At 40.9% G+C, this 17,350-nt stretch overlaps 2 protein-coding genes across 6 annotated transcripts; one reads left to right on the forward strand and one right to left on the reverse strand.

The window, feature by feature from the left end:
- Positions 1-2,882: 2,882 nt before the first annotated feature.
- On the forward strand, positions 2,883-10,594 carry LOC139564234 (mucin-21). 4 transcript variants are annotated; one of them, XM_071383581.1, is made up of 8 exons: positions 2,883-3,021; positions 4,249-4,445; positions 4,958-5,025; positions 5,138-5,280; positions 5,427-6,403; positions 6,564-6,689; positions 8,151-8,222; positions 8,585-10,594. In XM_071383581.1, exons 1-7 carry the CDS (start codon positions 2,970-2,972, stop codon positions 8,208-8,210), a joined length of 1,623 nt encoding a protein of 540 aa, XP_071239682.1. In that variant the 5' UTR covers positions 2,883-2,969; the 3' UTR covers positions 8,211-8,222; positions 8,585-10,594. The 4 variants fall into 4 exon arrangements, with proteins under 4 accessions (XP_071239682.1, XP_071239684.1, XP_071239683.1 ...); XM_071383583.1 differs by having other exon boundaries at positions 8,588-10,594; XM_071383582.1 differs by having other exon boundaries at positions 8,151-8,217; positions 8,588-10,594.
- A 2,060-nt stretch (positions 10,595-12,654) lies between these two features.
- On the reverse strand, positions 12,655-17,106 carry LOC139564235 (nucleoside diphosphate-linked moiety X motif 17-like). 2 transcript variants are annotated; one of them, XM_071383585.1, is made up of 8 exons: positions 16,545-17,106; positions 14,813-14,916; positions 14,447-14,630; positions 14,330-14,355; positions 14,066-14,158; positions 13,775-13,873; positions 13,535-13,671; positions 12,655-13,345 (listed from the first exon to the last, which is right to left on the reverse strand). In XM_071383585.1, exons 1-8 carry the CDS (start codon positions 16,561-16,563, stop codon positions 13,174-13,176), a joined length of 834 nt encoding a protein of 277 aa, XP_071239686.1. In that variant the 5' UTR covers positions 16,564-17,106; the 3' UTR covers positions 12,655-13,173. The 2 variants fall into 2 exon arrangements, with proteins under 2 accessions (XP_071239686.1, XP_071239685.1); XM_071383584.1 differs by having other exon boundaries at positions 14,813-14,926; positions 16,545-17,105.
- Between the last annotated feature and the right edge of the window lie 244 nt (positions 17,107-17,350).

The following is a 17,350-nucleotide window of genomic DNA, read 5'->3' on the forward strand; positions in this document are numbered from 1 at the left end:
TTTTCTTTCCTTTGGAAATATTATGATACAATATGTTAAAGATACAATTGATAGCCTATATAATATACTGCTGCTATAGATGTAGTAAAGTTATCAATCATGAATAACTAATCAAATACAAACAGTACTTACGATGGTCGTGTCTCAGTCTGCAGACATACAAGGTGATGATCATCACCACAATAGAAAGAAGGATACACATGCCGCCCAAAGAGATGGCCAGAAACATTCCCTGTCTGGACCGCTCCATTCCTAAAAATGCACAATTTGTTTTGACACATAAGAGTTCTACATCCGTTTAAACTTGTGCAGAGAGACATTCTACACAAATGCAACTCAGAGCCCTGTGGCGATCTCTCTTACCCATCCTGCTGACTGTCTTGTTCATCTTCACCCCACTGGTACTCTCCATAACACAGGTCATCTCTTCACCTTCAGCCCAGGTATGGCCAGGTACAGAGATCTGGACTCTGACACTGGCTGGCTTCTCTGACAGAACCTCAGGTAAACGCTCTGAGGACTGAACCTTCCCCTCCACCTCCCAGTACACCCTGGCCTGACTGAGATCCAGTCCAGACACCAGGCACAGGAGTGGGACTGAGGATAAGGAGGCCTCCTGCCAGTCCACGGGCACCAGGACCTCCAGAGTAGTGTCAGAGGTGATAGGGTCTGAAAGACAGAGGACATTACATGACATGGCATAACTACCAAATGTATACCTCCCAGGACTAGAAAATATGAACGCTAACATAAACCATGGAGAAGCATCTGATCTTACCAGAGACTTCCGGCACACTCCCATTGCCCATGTTCAGCATGGCACTGTTAAGCAGGGCACAGTAGAAGATGCCCACACTTGTCCTGTTGGCATTGATGATGTTCAGGAGGCAGGCTGTGTTGGTGTGGACACTGTAGGTTTTTCGAGGCCAGAGTATGAGCTTTCTCATAGGTCCCACTTGCACCCATACGATATAAGAGCATTCCCCTCCCATTTCACTGATGTCACAGTGAAATGTCACATTGGTACCCTCTGCCACTGTTAGTGACCCTGGGTACTGGTATACCACTGCTCCTGCTGTGGGACTAAATCATCTGCAACTTGATATTTAATGTACAGTCATATACAAAAATAGTAGATGTTGTGCATTTCAATAATCTTACCAACAATCAAGTGTGCAAGGAGAAATGTCACCTGCATCCAACTTGAACACATCTTTAGGCTGAGGTGTTGTCACTCAGTAATAATGGTGGAGTTGTAGCACACATATCAAGTGCCAAACTGCCGAGATTGCCAAAGAGTGCGGAATATCTATGTACTGGAATAGGTCACCAACTCACACCACTCCTCCATCATTGCAGAAGAGAGCAGCACTGACCCAAGTCATCACATGGCTTAAAATGTGCTTCAAAGTGATGCATGAACAATGTCATTGTTCTACAGTCTGGAGTATCATAAAAACACACACACTTATCTTTTTTCGAAATCAATGGAAATTGCTTCACACAAGTGAAAACACATGTGACATATTACCCCATATTTCTGTTTATCAATTCAGGTTTACTTTCAAAGCCTCAGGATTGAATGCTGCATTACACTTTTTACATCAATGTTGTTGTGAAATAGGGTGTCAGAACAACGTGAGTGGCGAATGTGTCAAGAAGTACAAAGAAGGTTAATCCATTTGGCAGTGTTTGTATTATAATTCACCTCCCTGTCCTCAATTTTGCGATACCCTGACATCTACAGTACACCAAACTGTAGCCTACATGTCTCCAACTACGTCACATATTGTTCCTTGATCTTTATATCTGTCCGGTCTATAGGAGAGAGTTTGCGCGCAAGCGAGAGAGAGAGTTTGTAGAGTGGGGTGGGATTGAGGATAGGGAGAAAGAGAGATGTGTCACAATGTGTCTTTGATTACTGTTATCAGGGAGAAAAAGTATCATTATTGCAGGTAATTAACAATCGTGCACTTGTAGGAAAGCTTAACTAGCTAGTTTACTTTGCGTAGTTGCTTCAAATGCATTTTCGCTTGTGTTTCTGGTCAAATAAAATAGTAAGTAGGCTAATCACTGCATGTCCTTAATTCAGATAGCGCAAAGTCATACCGCAGTTTTCCGAGTAGAAGACAAGGTCCCACATACGGATAAGGGAAGTTGTGAATGATGTGCACAATCTTCCTTACGAAAAAATATTGGAGTCAGACTACAGTATAACTGCAGTTAGAGTGCAATATAACGGTAGTATGCTGCAAATAACTGCAGTAACTGCAGTACACTGCAGGTATTCTGCAATATCTGCGTCCAAAATACCACAGTCGACTGCAGTTACTGCACTGTTACTGTAGTTTCAAAACGGACATATATATATTTTTTGCCGTTTTTTTAATAGCCATTTCTATGAATGATACACACCCATTTATTCTGGAAAGATATAAATGATTTTAGTACAATTTTTAGCACAAGACGAATCCTATCGTTAATCAAAATCAAAGGGTGGATTATGTTTTTGTTGTTATTTTAGTCTTTGCACACATCATGTCGACCTCATTGGCTTTCAGTCCTTGCCATTGCTCCATTTATGAATTTGAGAGTCGTTTCCCTCAGTTTACTAAATAGTGGCTGGGTCAGGCTCTTGATTTTGCCTCGTGCCTTTTTGTGCCTTGCTTTTCTCAAAGGTTTACAGCATCAAGGTGAAACTGATTAGTCTGACAACAAATCCTTCTGGCCGCGGGGTGGCGTCAAACACCACGAATGTCTATATTTGCGTTCTCTTCCAGCGCGCGCACTCTAGGGTCCGCCCCGCGCCATACACCTGTCCTACCTGCACACTTATATGGATGATAAAATAACCGTTTCTTTCAGACATAAATCGTTTCTCATCAAGTAAGCAACCGGCTAATTCCCAACGTCCACTGGGTATATTTGGCTTTTATTTTAAAAACTTTAGTCTACCAGTTTGATACATCATGGAGAAAACACCATTCAAATTTGGGATTATTCTTACTTTGGCTGTTTCAGGTATGACAGAAAACGTCTATCTATCTATCGATCTATCGATCTATCTATCTACTCTTCCATGCATCTTCATTTATTGATTATACTAAAATATGTAGACTATAACACATTTACACATTACATTTCTTTAGAGACTTCTGTTGTAGGGCAGTGATTCCCAACAAGGGGTACTAGGACCCCTGGAGGTACTAGGCCTATCCACAGAGTGTACTTGAGAAGACTCATGAGACCATAGGCCTACTGGTAAAATGCACATGAGGGGGTACTTCAGGGCTACTCCGGGCAGAGCAAAATTCTGTTGGTGAAACAGTAACCCAAAAAGGTTGGGAACCACTGTTGCATGGGAAGCATTGTTGTACTGTAACCTACACTTCTTAGACGTGGGAGTCAGATTGGGGTTTAATTGTTAATGTGACAATCAACAGGACCGAAAACATATGCTAAACAGGTCTGTAAAAATTATGGCATCTCATGCATTACCTGAAGCCTGCTTTTATTCAGGCTATGATTGTAAACTGAGAATGGTGTCGCATCCCTCCATTAGAGTTCCAGACACTAGTAGAATCTATGCCAAGGTGCATTGAAGCTGTCCTGGCTCGTGGTGGCCCAAAACCCTATTAAGACACTTTATGTTGGTTTTTCCTTTATTTTGTCAGTTACCTGTATCTAAGTAAATCATACTATGAGGTTTACGGAGAGTAAAACCTTATCAGCACACAACCAGAATACCACTTTTTCATGATTCTCTTGTCCCTGGCTGCTCAGGACTTTTTGATGACATTTTGCCTTGTTATTTTTTTTAACTTTAAATTGCTTCCTCAGGTGCCTCAAGTGATATCAATTTACTGGAGTTAAAACCTACATTGAGAATATTTTTAAATCTTAGCCAAACATCTATCATAATTTGTCATAATCTGTCATAATGTATAAAGTGTCTTCAGGGTTATGCAGTAGCAGAATAGTATTATGGATTTACAATCAACCCCACTCAATCAAATATTGGGATAAGACAAAACAACTTCTTTCCCACGCTGAGAAAACACCCCCTTTCAACTCAAAGTGTCTGTTTACAGATAATCATTTCCACAGTACAAGGCATCCTTTATTGGCTGTAATTTGCACTTCAATCAGTCAGTCTCTAAGGGTAATGGCAGTAATTTATTAGATGGCTGTGTAACAGTATTTCTGCTAATTTCAGAATTTCGGCTTGTTTTCCATTCACCGTTACAGCACTCCTTTTCTTTGATGATGTTGTGCCTGCTTCCCATTTACGGAGGGCAACACCCAGCAGCAACGACAAGACCACCCCAGCTACGCTGTCCGCCTACTACATATGCGTCAGAATCACCAACCGGATTTACACTGAGTCACTCAATAATCAAAGCTCTAAGGAGTACAAACAGCTGAGGAAACAGGTGGAGCAGATGGTAAGAGTGTGTTTTTTTACTGCTCAAGTCAGTCCATAGAGCTTCAACTCATCACTCAGTCTATACCCACAAAATAACTCTTTGTCCTGGAGATACTTCATGTTTGCCAACAAAATGGAAATGCTCCATGGCATTTCCATTGTTTTGGTCAAGTTCCATTGACGTCTTTACTGCATTTATACCAAGCAACCATTGCGAGTGTACCCATGAGTTTACCAGTCAAATTGCCAGAGTTAGATGTTCCCAAGGCTGTTCTATTCACTATTTTCTTTGTCACCAACATCATCAGCTCTCCAACACCTAGCAGTGAGCACTATTTTAACAGTCAACAACAAAATGAGCCATCACTACTAGCTCACACTCCAGTTGACCCACTCCACTACACCATAGACAATGATACTATAGACACCTCCCTTACAACCTGTTACTCAATATTCAAACAAGGAAAGGTGTGAAGACATGCCTTGTAGGATAATATTAAAGTGCTCCTCTGATTGCTGTGTCTTTTTCAGGTGGATGACGTCCACAGCCCTTTGCCAGAGTCTGACAAATATATGGGTGTATTTGATATAATTTTCAGGTGAGCTCTAATGTTGAATTTAAAATTCTGCCATTGAAAAAAAATTGCATTCTTAAGGACATTGACAATTATACGTTAGAATTATTTTTGACTACTGGTCTCACTCTTGCAGTAATGGATCCGTCATTGCAAACTCGACAGTAATGTTTGGGACTACATTCATGATCACTCCAACTTTGGTTAAAAGTCTATTTTCCACTCATATCCAATCAAATAAATCCAAAGCCCTTGACCTGGACCGCGTCTATACTGAAGGTAAAGAAGATGGCAACCTTCTCTACTTCTGCTTTGTAGCAGCCTGATTCATTTGTATGTTTCAAAAAACTGTATTGTAAATAGCTTAAGAAACTGTTATTAAGTAAAATAAAGCAGGAATCACAAATATGTTCTTTATTCCTTAGGTCAACTTCCAATAAAAGCCACACTACCTCTTGTAGCACGTACCACAGCAACCGCAGCTGCCTTAGTTAGTACCCTCACAAACACCACCACTAGTCCTGACAAAAACAATACAATTAGCAACATAACCACCCCTAGTCCTGAAGACCATAACAGTACAATTAGCAACATAACCACCCCTATTCCTGGAGACCATAACACTACAATTAGCAACATAACCACCCCTAGTCCTGAAGACCATAACAGTACAATTAGCAACATAACCACCCCTATTCCTGGAGACCATAACACTACAATTAGCAACATAACCACCCATATTCCTGGAGACCATAACACTACAATTAGCAACATAACCACCCCTAGTCCTGAAGACCATAACAGTACAATTAGCAACATAACCACCCATATTCCTGGAGACCATAACACTACAATTAGCAACATAACCACCCATATTCCTGGAGACCATAACACTACAATTAGCAACATAACCACCCGTATTCCTGGAGACCATAACACTACAACTAGCAACATAACCACCCTTAGTCCTGTAGACCATAACACTACAACTAGCAACATAACCACCCGTATTCCTGGAGACCATAACACTACAACTAGCAACATAACCACCCCTTCTCCTGGAGACCATAACACTACAATTAGCAACATAACCACCCCTGCTCCTAGAGACCATAACATAACAATTAGCAACATAACCACCCCTATTCCTGGAGACCATAACAATACAATTAGCAACACAGCTAACCCTATTACCCATAAAAATCCTCCCCAGACCATTAGCACGACTGTCTTTCGTAAAACCTTTGCCCCTACTGAGAGAGCAACAAGCAGGTATAAGACCACAGAGCATGCTGCAGCTGTAGTTGCTGGGGCCGGAGAGGAAGTCCCAGGATGGGGGATCGCTCTATTGGTACTGGCTGCCCTGATCTTGTTAATCCTCCTTATTCTCCTAATACTTCTGGTGAGTACAAAAACAAAAACAAATGCAAAAACAAATTCTCCCTGAATGCATTGTTGACCTCCATTTTCTCAGAAACAGCCACAACCCTGCTCTAACAGTTACAGTATGTCATGCTAAGGAGGCCATTTTACTATGATTCTTGTCTTTTCTTGACCTTCAGCTAGTGTGGTTGTGCTGTAGGCAGAGATATGGAAGCTTCAGCCCATATAACCAGATCAACCACGGGGCAGACATCCAAATGTACTCCACACACAGCCGCTTCAACGTGCCCAACGGCAAGCCTAATGTAAGTCCTATGTCTTGGCAGAGAGGCCAGATAGACACACACACACAGGCTCAGATTCTGCATTCAGCAGATTGGCTATGGTTACTAAGACTGGGCGCTATGCCTCAGTGTTAGATAGACGTCTCTTTGTGCCGTTCCGGCTTTGACCAGGGAAACCTGAGGCGTGGGAAACACTAGCCTTCCCCTCTACCCTCTCAGCCGAACTACCCCTGCAGCTTCCAGAGAGGGGTCCCAAGCCATACTCCTCCCCCCAAGCCACCTATATTCATTGATGCACTAAGTTGCTTATCTCCAAAATCAAACCCCCACATAAGCAGATGTTCTTGGTAGACCAGACAACCAATTTAAAGCAATCATCTGTGAGCTGTGAGTTTATAGCTTTAATTCTGCCTTGGGTACGTATGAGGGATGATACCAGAGTTATCGTCCAAGGACCTTCCTGTATGGGGCATGTTACTCATCAATGTCACTTTGAATGACTGGCAACACCATGATTTGACTGAAAAAAGGCAGTGTTTATTCTGGACATCAAAAATATATATTTTCGATTGAGCTTTGAAAGGGATGCTAAATACAAATGCCATGGGATCTACCAACGTCAGAGAGAGAGAGAGATCTCTCCCTTAACACCAAACAAAGAGACCATTGACTGTACTAATGAGACTTGCATGTTCGTCACACTGCAGTGCACACCTCAAGCACACACACACCTGAGAGGAAGGGAAGTGAGGAGGGAATCTACTCAGGCTTTTTCTGGTGTTGATATGTAGCGTCATAGATATTTTTTTAGTTTTGGAAATGTACAGTTTGAGTTAGATTACACTGTATATTGCTTATATTCAATCTACTGTATAAGGATATTGTTGTGTGTTTGTGTTTATGCACTTCATATAATTGTGCTACATTTACGTAGATATATTTTTAAATTCTGTGTTCCTGCTAGCAGTGGTTTGAACATGTTTGTTATGTTGTTTTGGAAAGGGGACAGTGGAAGACATTGGATGACTATTTGTTCACAGCCTCCAACTCTCCTTGATCAATTTATTGAGCATAGTCGTTCCATACTAGTCTGCCAACATTTGCTCCGAGACTGACTATCATATAATGAGAAGAGTGCCCCCTCTGTCACCTGTCTCTATGGCAACAGAGCAGCAGACAGACACATTGTAATCCACAACCACTCTGTTCTCTTTACATAACCTTCTCCCAAAGCCCTTTTAATTGATGAATCACCGGTTTGATTTATTGTTGCAATTAAGCCGAGTGGATGTCTTTCAGGCTTAGTTAACTAAGGCTTTAAAACAGACGAACGTCTGCAAGATAAGCTAACATTGCAGTTCTATACAACAGGTCAAAAACAGACTGCAAAATTCAGTTTTGCCTGATAAATGATATTGTGTGCAGTATCATCTTCACAGACTGTTTTACACCTTTGATGAGCTGATACTTTCTCTGATACAGGACGAAATGGGAGAACCATCGAAAAACCAAACAGGGATGTATGTGGTGAACGAGTACTGACACACAGGTACGGTAGGTGACACACTTTCTGTATGTTTATGTACTTCAGTGGTACTGTCAGGTAGACAACAGGGGAAATGTAGTTTCATGTTTTCAATTCCAGGAGACAATCTCCCCTGAATGCTTTCTTTCCTTCCATACATCAGGGGGATGGGGTTCAATGAGAGGTTTGAATAGGTAGACTACTGATTATTGTAGATATAGGTGTGTAGAGACGTGTCAACCTACATATTCATTAAACACATTGAATTAACTTTCTAAGAAAACACATCAATCATGTAATGTTGAAGATACTGTATATATTTAATTCAAGTAATTTACTGTTTTTACGGTATTTTTTGTTGTTGTCCCTTCCCTACTTCTCTTTCCTCCAGAAGCTCCAGTCAATTGGGTAAGAAGACCATCTGAAATGGCCTTATGAAGTAATATGCATGGGAGCAATGACAATTCTGTACAAATGGTCCAATTATCTCTGAAGTATCTGAATGAAGACCGTGGCTTTGGCTCACTGATTGTAATTTCAACCTGTATTTATTCAAATCAAATCACATTTATTTATAAAGCCCTTTTTACCTCAGCCGATGTCACAAAGTGCTATACAGAAACCCAGCCTAAAACTCCAAACAGCAAGCAATGCAGATGTCCTAATGTTATTTTATTCCTAATGCTTTTACCAGTGGAGGCTGCTGAGGGGAGGATGGCTCATAATAATAGCTGGAATGGAGTCGATGTAATGGTATCAAGCACATCAAACACCTGGTTTCCATGTAGTCGTTACCATTCCATTCTATTATTCTGTACGTAAATCCGAGACACTCCATTTAGTATATGTTACTCCTCCCCGACCAACCTCCCTACTTTAGTTTCTGTCTAAAGTAACTAGGCCATTAAAAGGTATCATATGTCTTGACGTGCTCAGAAATAAGTAAAGTATGTTTTGAATGGCTCTGAGGCCAGGCTGGCAATTTTGGCTTCATTGTGGCAATAGTTTGAGTTGTATTTTCAGTCTTTACTGAAGGCAAGCTAAACCTTGGTAAAAAAGAAAGCTGATCCTAGATCAGTAAATGGGGTCAACATATGTATCCTGCAATTAACATGTAAGAAGAATGAGTAAGGGTGCAATACCCAATCAGGTACAGTTAACAAGAAGTTCATTGTTTTCAAAGACTATAAATCAAACCTTTTGACTTGGGCTGAGAGATCCAAATCTAATTCCCTACCGCTGGATAAGACATGTTTTGAGATAGGATGCTAGCATGCCAAAAAGTTAACTATTCCACAAACACAACCCAGTGAGTAAAACACCAATGTTATGTATATTTGACAATCTGATTAAATAAATCCACCATTATTAATCAAATCTGTGAGATGCAACTATCTGTAAACATTTGAAGTGATCGTGCATTGGCGCTTTAAACTTTGCATAAAAATAAATCTAAATCATTTTTAGATTAAATATTGTAAATAATAAATAAAGTTTGTTAGATTTTCATGGGCAGAAGTGGTTTGGATGCATTCATGGTTTGTAAAAGAGTTGGATGATTCTGTTCATCAGGAGAACTGAAGCTAGGGCAGAACAGACATGCCTCTGTTTGTATCTAAGCCTGCCCTGGCTTTTCTTTCTTTTATTCTTTGTGTGAAAGGACAAAGTAAATACATTTCTAGATAACGTGCGTTACAGTTATGCTGGGTGTGGCGGTGTGATAAAGAATAAGGTACTGTATTAAATTACAAATTACTCAAACTTTGTCCATTATATGCAAGTCAGCGTGTATTAAAAAGGCAACACCTCTTTCTGCTATTTGGGCCAATGGGCTAGGTTTAACATAAATATTTGACATATGGATGTCCTGGAAACAGATACATAACATTCATGATAACCAGCTACCAAGTGACATTGAGAATTGAAAGCTTACATTTTTCAAGGTGTGCAGTACAAATCGCATTCTTATCCAAAATGCATGAGGTGTATGTGTCCATTCCGCTCTATATCCCATACCTTTGTAGTCTGTATTAGATATGTCTTTCTACAGTTGCATTGTGTATTTTTCCAGGAAAACATCACAGTGGTTACTGTTACTAATACTGTTCAGCAGGAAGATAATCAATCAGAGAGAAACTTTCAACCAAAACAAATAAGATCAGTTCTTATTGTTTCTGACACACTGAGGTCATTGTTGGATTATGACTTCAGAGACAATATGATTTATCGCTTGGTTGGGTTTAAAAATCTATCAACCAAAAGCGCGAAGTCAGAATGCAATCTTAAGTCATTTGCTAACAGTGTAACCAAACATTATTCAAGCATGTAGATGAACATACTAATAGAACCATACACCCATGCAAGGCTCCTTTAGCCAACAGAGTCAACCTATTCAAATAAACTCAGCAAAAAAAGAAACATCCTCTCACTGTCAACTGCGTTTATTTTCATCAAACTTAACATGTGTAAATATTCCCATGAACATAACAAGATTCAACAACTGAGACATACACTGAACAAGTTCCACAGACATGTGACTAACAGAAATGGAATAATGTGTCCCTGAACAAAGGGGGGGTGGGGTCAAAATCAAAAGTAACAGTCAGTATCAGCTGCCACCAGCTGCATTAAGTACTGCAGTGCATCTCATCCTCATGGACTGACCAGATTTTCCATTTCTTGCTGTGAGATGTTACCCCACTCTTCTACCAAGGCACCTGCAAGTTCCTAGACATTTCTGGGGGGAATGGCCCTAACCCTCACCCTCCGATCCAACAGGTCCCAGACATGCTCAATGGGATTGAGATCCGGGCTCTTTGCTGGCCATGGCAAAACACAGACATTCCTGTCTTGCAGAAAATCACGTACAAAATGAGCAGTATGGCTGGTGGCATTGTCATGCTGGAGGGTGATGTCAGGATGAACCTGCAGGAAGAGTACCACATGAGGGAGGAGGATGTCTTTCCTGTAACGCACAGCATTGAGATTGCCTGCAATGACAACAAGCTCAGTCCGATGATGCTGTGACACACTGCCCCAGACCATGACAGACCCTCCACCTCCAAATCGATCCCGCTCCAGAGTACAGGCCTCGGTGTAACGCTCATTCCTTCCGATTTTTACAAATTATCTTTGAAAGACAGGGTCCTGAAAAAGGGAAGTTTATTTTTTTGCTGAGTTTAATACCATCAAGAGGATAAGTCAATGTCTTTGCATTTGGGCCAATATGACAAAAGTTGTCTGTCAATTGTCTATGGCAAAAGGTAAAATCCACATATGAAGGTATGCAGACACAAATACCTTAGTGGTAATGAATAAGTCACTGAGTCACTCTCATGTAACTTAAAAACAAATCAGACAAGTGACACACTATGACGATAAGACAAATCTAGAAAATATAACCTATACAGTAGTATCATGACATCATCAATACAGACAATATGCTGGCAAGGAAATGTGGTATCAAGACTTGATTATACCTTCAATGGCCTGCCACATATTTGCCCACTGATATTGGCACAGAGGGTGTGGTGCTCCTAATACTAGCAGCAGGTCCGATTACCTCTGCATGGTAAAAGCCAAGACAGTTCGGGGAAAATGGGATAGTTCAGGATCTTATGAAGATTATTCTCCAACTCTTTCCACCTGAATGTTATTCCTAGTGACATTAAAATGTAATGACTTATAATGAATTAGAGAAATCCAACCCTTCCAATCTTTTTACTGTGGATTCTGACTTGATGTGAATTGTGTCCCTAAATCAACGCACAAATTGTAGTCACTTAGTTAATTAGTTACTGTAGAAAACAATTTTAAAACTGTTTTACATTTCATTATTACCCCCCCATACCCCTCCCCATTTAACATTCAGGATTTCTCTTTGAAATTGGCCAATTTGCGTTCAAATGTCACGCATTGCTTCAGATCAACCATGAGACTGCAACGCTGTAACAGTAGCTGTTAAATCCTACATAAACATCTGACACACAAAGGCTGCTTTACAAAAACAGCCCAATTTTGATTATTTTTCCCCACTAATTGGTCTTTTGAACAACCAGATCAGCTCTGCTAAAGATATAAAAAATATAAAAATTGGGCTGCCTGTCTAAATGCAGCCAAAGAACAAAGTAAGGATATTTGCCAGTAGCTAATCCATGGGTGAAGTTGCCATGATGTACAGTATATTAATCTGGGTGTTGGTGAGAAAAGAGGTTTCGTTATATGACACACACCTTCCACTCATGGCATATAAAAATGTAGTCTTTAAATGTGAATTATTGAATCACTGCAAACATCCAATATTTACTATCTTCAGTTGAAAGTACAACACAATTTTTACAATGAAGACATAACCTAACTAACTTGAGACCTAACTTCTGTCTGAGTATAGTAAAAAAAAAAAAAATTAAAAATAATAGTAAATATGCTGGTTGAGGAAAATAATTACATCTAGAAAAATTCTATATTTTTATACATTTTTATTTAACCAGGCGAGTCAGTAAAGAACACATTCTTATTTACAAGTCAAGATAATTATGTAAACTTAAATCAGAATTCTGATTGTTTCACGCTTGTTTCCAAATGTGAAATCACTGTGTAGGCTATGCATTGCCATCTTGTGGCTTGAAGGCGCAAATGGAATATAATGATCATAAAAGCATCTGCAGTATAAATCCACTTTGTTCATAACATTTCATCACTAACAACACCCTTGCAATAAAAACTGTTCTTACACACAACACAATTGATAGCTCATGCAAAGCCCTCAAACAGCCATATAAGACTTGTAGGTGTTGCTGTTGATATTAAAGGGATAGTTCACCCAAAGTTCATTATTGGTTAATACGTACAATATTTTTTTGAATGATGATAGTTCACTTTAGGTGACCTTCACCGGTTAAGGCAAACTCCTTGAAGTGATGTCATCCTCCAGGAAGTCACTTCATCACAGGGCTAGACATCCAGGTTTAGTGAAGACAGTTAACACCGGGTACCCTGTCCCTCGAGGTTCTTAAGCCAGAGTACCAGGGCGTATTTGGTACCAGTGCTAACCCGCTCCACATCCTCTCCACTATTCGGGGCCCGGTTACACAAAACAGACAATGGTAAAACTGACTCACTGAGCACACCTTCCGGAGAGACCTCCGATACACTGGAGAACCAACGCCACAGAAACAAAATGGCAACATTGTTAAGAGGAAACCAATGAAATAATTAATGTCAGAGGAAATTAGCCTAGTAAAACTTTTTTTCCCCAAATACTTGTCAATGGTACAGTATATAATATTTTTTTTAATGTCTGTTTATGTTTTGAGTATATTACTTTGTGGATGTGATGTACCTTATGGTTGGAGCCAGGCCCTCCAGCGGTGTCACAGAACCCTCCTCTCCGTCCACGGCGGACACGATGGCCTTGACCAGCGAGGCGTCCACCCACACACAGCCACTGACCTCAGCGGGCTCGGGGCGCAGAGAGGCCTAGAATAAAGATAGTCTTTAGTGAGACAGAGGCATTCTCTTTGATTTGGCTTTGTTTGCCTTTAATGATAACACCAGACAGACAGGACAGTCAGGCAGACACCTGGAGCTGCTGGTGTGTGAGGGAGGTGTTTAAGAGCATGTAGGTGACCACATGGTGCCTCTGTGGCATCCCTCTGCTCAGCATGGGCGGGAAAACTGACTGTGAAGAGAAACAGAACAAACATTTGAGCCAACATGAGCAAACAGGACTGTCAGACAAATCAGAATCGATCAAATGTCTGTGGAATTGTGGCCAGTAGGTTTTTCTAATATATTTACATATGATTATTATTATTTAAAAAACTATTCCCTGGGCCTAGAAATGTGATGTGTAGTGGCAGTGATTTCCCACCTCCCAGAGCCCCAGCAGCTGAGCTGAGACGTCTCCAGGGTCCAGCTTCAGTCCTGTCTCCTCCCTCAGCTCCCTCAGCCCCGCGTCCAGGAGCTGACAAACAAGAGAGATATGAGGCAAACACACACACCAAGCTTGATTGGGCTAAAAGGGAATTGACCCCAGAGACCATGAGGGGGGTTGAAACCACAGGCAAAGACACTTATGAGGATTAATCTAATTTATTTTCCACTGTTTAATAGCTATTGCAACTAGAAATGTTACCCTCTCATCCAGTTCCACAAGGCCACCTGAAAAAAAGGTAAATTGGGTTACCCAAAGTGTCTTCCTATGGAATGCCATTTCATTTTGAAAGGTTACTTCCGCAGAAAGATGCCATACCTGGTGGAACCCACACATTGGGGAAAATGTGGAGACTGGACGCCCGTCGAGTTAACAACACCTTCTGATTGGCTGACTGCAGAAGAATAGCAACCCCCACGTCCACTCCGCGGCTCTGAACATCCAATGGGATTGCAGCTGCCTCTGCGACAGACAGATACTTGAAGGGGCAAAAGGTTGCTCTCTGAGAAAAAAAAAATATCAACCAAATAAACCCAAACATTTTTCATTATACTTTTTTCAGTCAACCAACAATAATTTCTATGGGATACACAAAACAACTGAGGTATGGAAACGTGGACACAACTGATAAAACAATTAAACCTATCAGTTTATTAAATTGAATGTGTTTCATTGAGCCATTACCTTCAGCGGAATTCCTCTCCCCTTCTCGCACTCACACAGTGTAAAGCGATTGTTCTCCAAAGAACACTTCACCTCCACCTCATCAAGAGTCTCTGTAAAATGACCTGTTATGCTCTAACAGAAAATGAAGTAGTAAATTATTTTATTTTTTAACTGTTGCACAATTCACCTCATATAACAACCTTTAAAGTATTGGCAACTACAAGAATAAAGGCTAACCATTTAGCTAAATTACTTGATTTCAATGTATTTTGGAAGGGAAAATACTGGGCCTGCTATGGGTCCATTCAGCCATTGTTTTTTTTGTTATCAATATATAAATCCTGATTATGGATGGCAATCTCTGGCCCATGAATTAAGGAAATATACACTATATATACAAAGGTATGTGGACACCCCTTCAAATGAGTGGATTCAGCTATTTCAGCCAAACCTGTTGCTGACAGGTGTATAAAATCGAGCACACAGTCATGCAATCTCCATAGAGAAACATTGTCAGTAGAATGGCCTTACTGAAGAGTTCAGTGACTTTCAACGTAGCACCATCATAGGATGCCATCTTTCCAAGTCAGTTCGTCAAATTTCGGCCCTGTTAGAGCTGCCCCAGGCAACTATAAGTGCTGTTATTGTGAAGTAAGAAAAACAACGGCTCAGCCGCAAAGTGGTAGGCCACAAGCTCACAGAACGGGACCGCCGAGTGCATAAAAATCGTCTGTCCTACGTAGCAACACTACCGAGTTCCAAACTGCCAGATGTCAGAATAACTGTTCGCTGGGAGCTTCATGAAGTGGGCTTCCATGGCTGAGCAGCCGCACATACACCTAAAATCACCAAGCATCGGCTGGAGTGGTGTAAAGCTTGCCGCCATTGGACTCGGGAGCAATGGAAGTACATTCTCTGGAGTGATGAATCACGCTTCACCATCTGGCAGTTCGACAGACGAATCTGGGTTTGGCGGATGCCAGATGAACGCTACCTGCCCCAAAGCATAGTGCCAACTGTAAAGTTTGGTGGAGGAGGAATAATGGTCTGGGGCTGTTTTTAAATGGTTGGGGCTAGGCCCCTTGGTTCCAGTGAATGGAAATCTTACCGCTGCCACGTACAATGACATTCCAGGCAATTCTGTGCTTTCAACTGTGGAAACAGTTTGGGGAAGGCCCTTTCCTGTTTCAGCATGACAATGGCCCTGTGCAGAAAGGGAGGTCCATACAGAAATAGTTTGTTGAGATCGGTGTTGAAGAACTTGACTTGCCAGCAGAGCCCTGATTTAAACCTCATCGAACACCTTTGGGATGAATTGGAACAACGACTGCGAGCCAGGCCTTATCGCACAACATCAGTGCCTGACCTCACTAATGCTCGTGGCTGAATGGAAGCAAGTCCCTGCAGCAATGTTCCAACAGCTAGTGGAAAGCCTTCCTAGAAGAATGGAGGCTGTTATAGCAGCAAAGGGGGCGACAAACTCCATATTAATGCCCATAATTTTGGAATTAGATGTTCGACATGAAGTTGTCCACATACTTTTGGTCACGTAGTGTATATCTACAGTATTATTTTTTTCTTTAACCTTACATTTAATTTGGGTGACCTACCCCTTTAAAATGGTACTACAGTAAAACCAAACACTGCCATAGCGCCCACGCGCAACTCGTTTTCAAAAATTACACGTGACATTGGCATTTGGCTTGTTGAAGTGAAAACAAAGCTAAAATATAGCACATGCACAACTGACCTGTGCAAAACGGGCACATTGCGGTGCGACATTATTCTTCGACAGATGAACCAGTATTTTCGTGACTTTTTCCATGGTTGCAAATTATTCTCCTTATTGATAGATACCGTAGTTTAATGCAGGTGACAGATAGCTAGCAACGTTAGCTAGCCTAATTTTCAAAACAATGTGTAAAATAATCCTGCGAGCGATAACAAATCAGATTTCTGATAGCAATATAAGATTGGCAATGCGTGTTAGCTAGCTAGCTAATATTACCACATTAGACATTTGTTCAAATGAGTCCTAGTAGCGCAATTGACATCCCACTACAGTTCACTGAAGTATTGACAACCAAGCTAACTCTATAGCTAGCCGTTATTATTATGATCAATTCCCAAGCTGTTTTTGCTAACTAGCTATCTATCTATCTAGTGGGCTCCTGCCTTGTTAGCTAGGTCGATGGTTCATGCAACAAAATTGTTTCCTGCCCACTGATCTTAGCTTCTATGGCTAGCTGTCATGTCCAAGGAATATAAACACAAATGTACACTTAGCTAACTACCTACATTCATTGGCTACACTGGTATCACATGTGGCTCTTCTTCTTCTTCGGTTTATATATGGCGGTTGGCAACTAACTTTAATGTGCTTTACCGCCACGAACTGGACTGGAGTGTGGACCAGGTCTAAAAACTCTAAATCCTACCCACTATTCTCGTCTCCTGAAATTTCCACCCCAAAACCATCTTTTGTTATTTTTTTCATTAGTCCATTGTTGATATCAAAAGGTGTTGCATGTCAGCAATAAGGTTTTCAAGATATAC

The sequence above is a fragment of the Salvelinus alpinus genome, chromosome 35 (assembly GCF_045679555.1).
Source record: "Salvelinus alpinus chromosome 35, SLU_Salpinus.1, whole genome shotgun sequence".
Classification (NCBI taxonomy): domain Eukaryota; kingdom Metazoa; phylum Chordata; class Actinopteri; order Salmoniformes; family Salmonidae; genus Salvelinus; species Salvelinus alpinus.

Excerpts from the sequence above, each read along its gene's own strand:
- LOC139564234 (XM_071383581.1), top strand. The coding sequence starts at position 2,970 with ATGGAGAAAACACCATTCAAATTTGGGATTATTCTTACTTTGGCTGTT. Across the intron at positions 4,446-4,957 it reads GGAAACAGGTGGAGCAGATG|GTGGATGACGTCCACAGCCC; the intron begins GTAAGAGTGTGT and ends TGTCTTTTTCAG. Across the intron at positions 5,281-5,426 it reads GGACCGCGTCTATACTGAAG|GTCAACTTCCAATAAAAGCC; the intron begins GTAAAGAAGATG and ends TTTATTCCTTAG.
- LOC139564235 (XM_071383584.1), bottom strand. The coding sequence starts at position 16,619 with ATGGAAAAAGTCACGAAAATACTGGTTCATCTGTCGAAGAATAATGTC. Across the intron at positions 14,631-14,812 it reads GGAGAGGAATTCCGCTGAAG|AGAGCAACCTTTTGCCCCTT; the intron begins GTAATGGCTCAA and ends TTTTTTTCTCAG. Across the intron at positions 13,346-13,534 it reads GGCCTGGCTCCAACCATAAG|TGTATCGGAGGTCTCTCCGG; the intron begins GTACATCACATC and ends TTGGTTCTCCAG.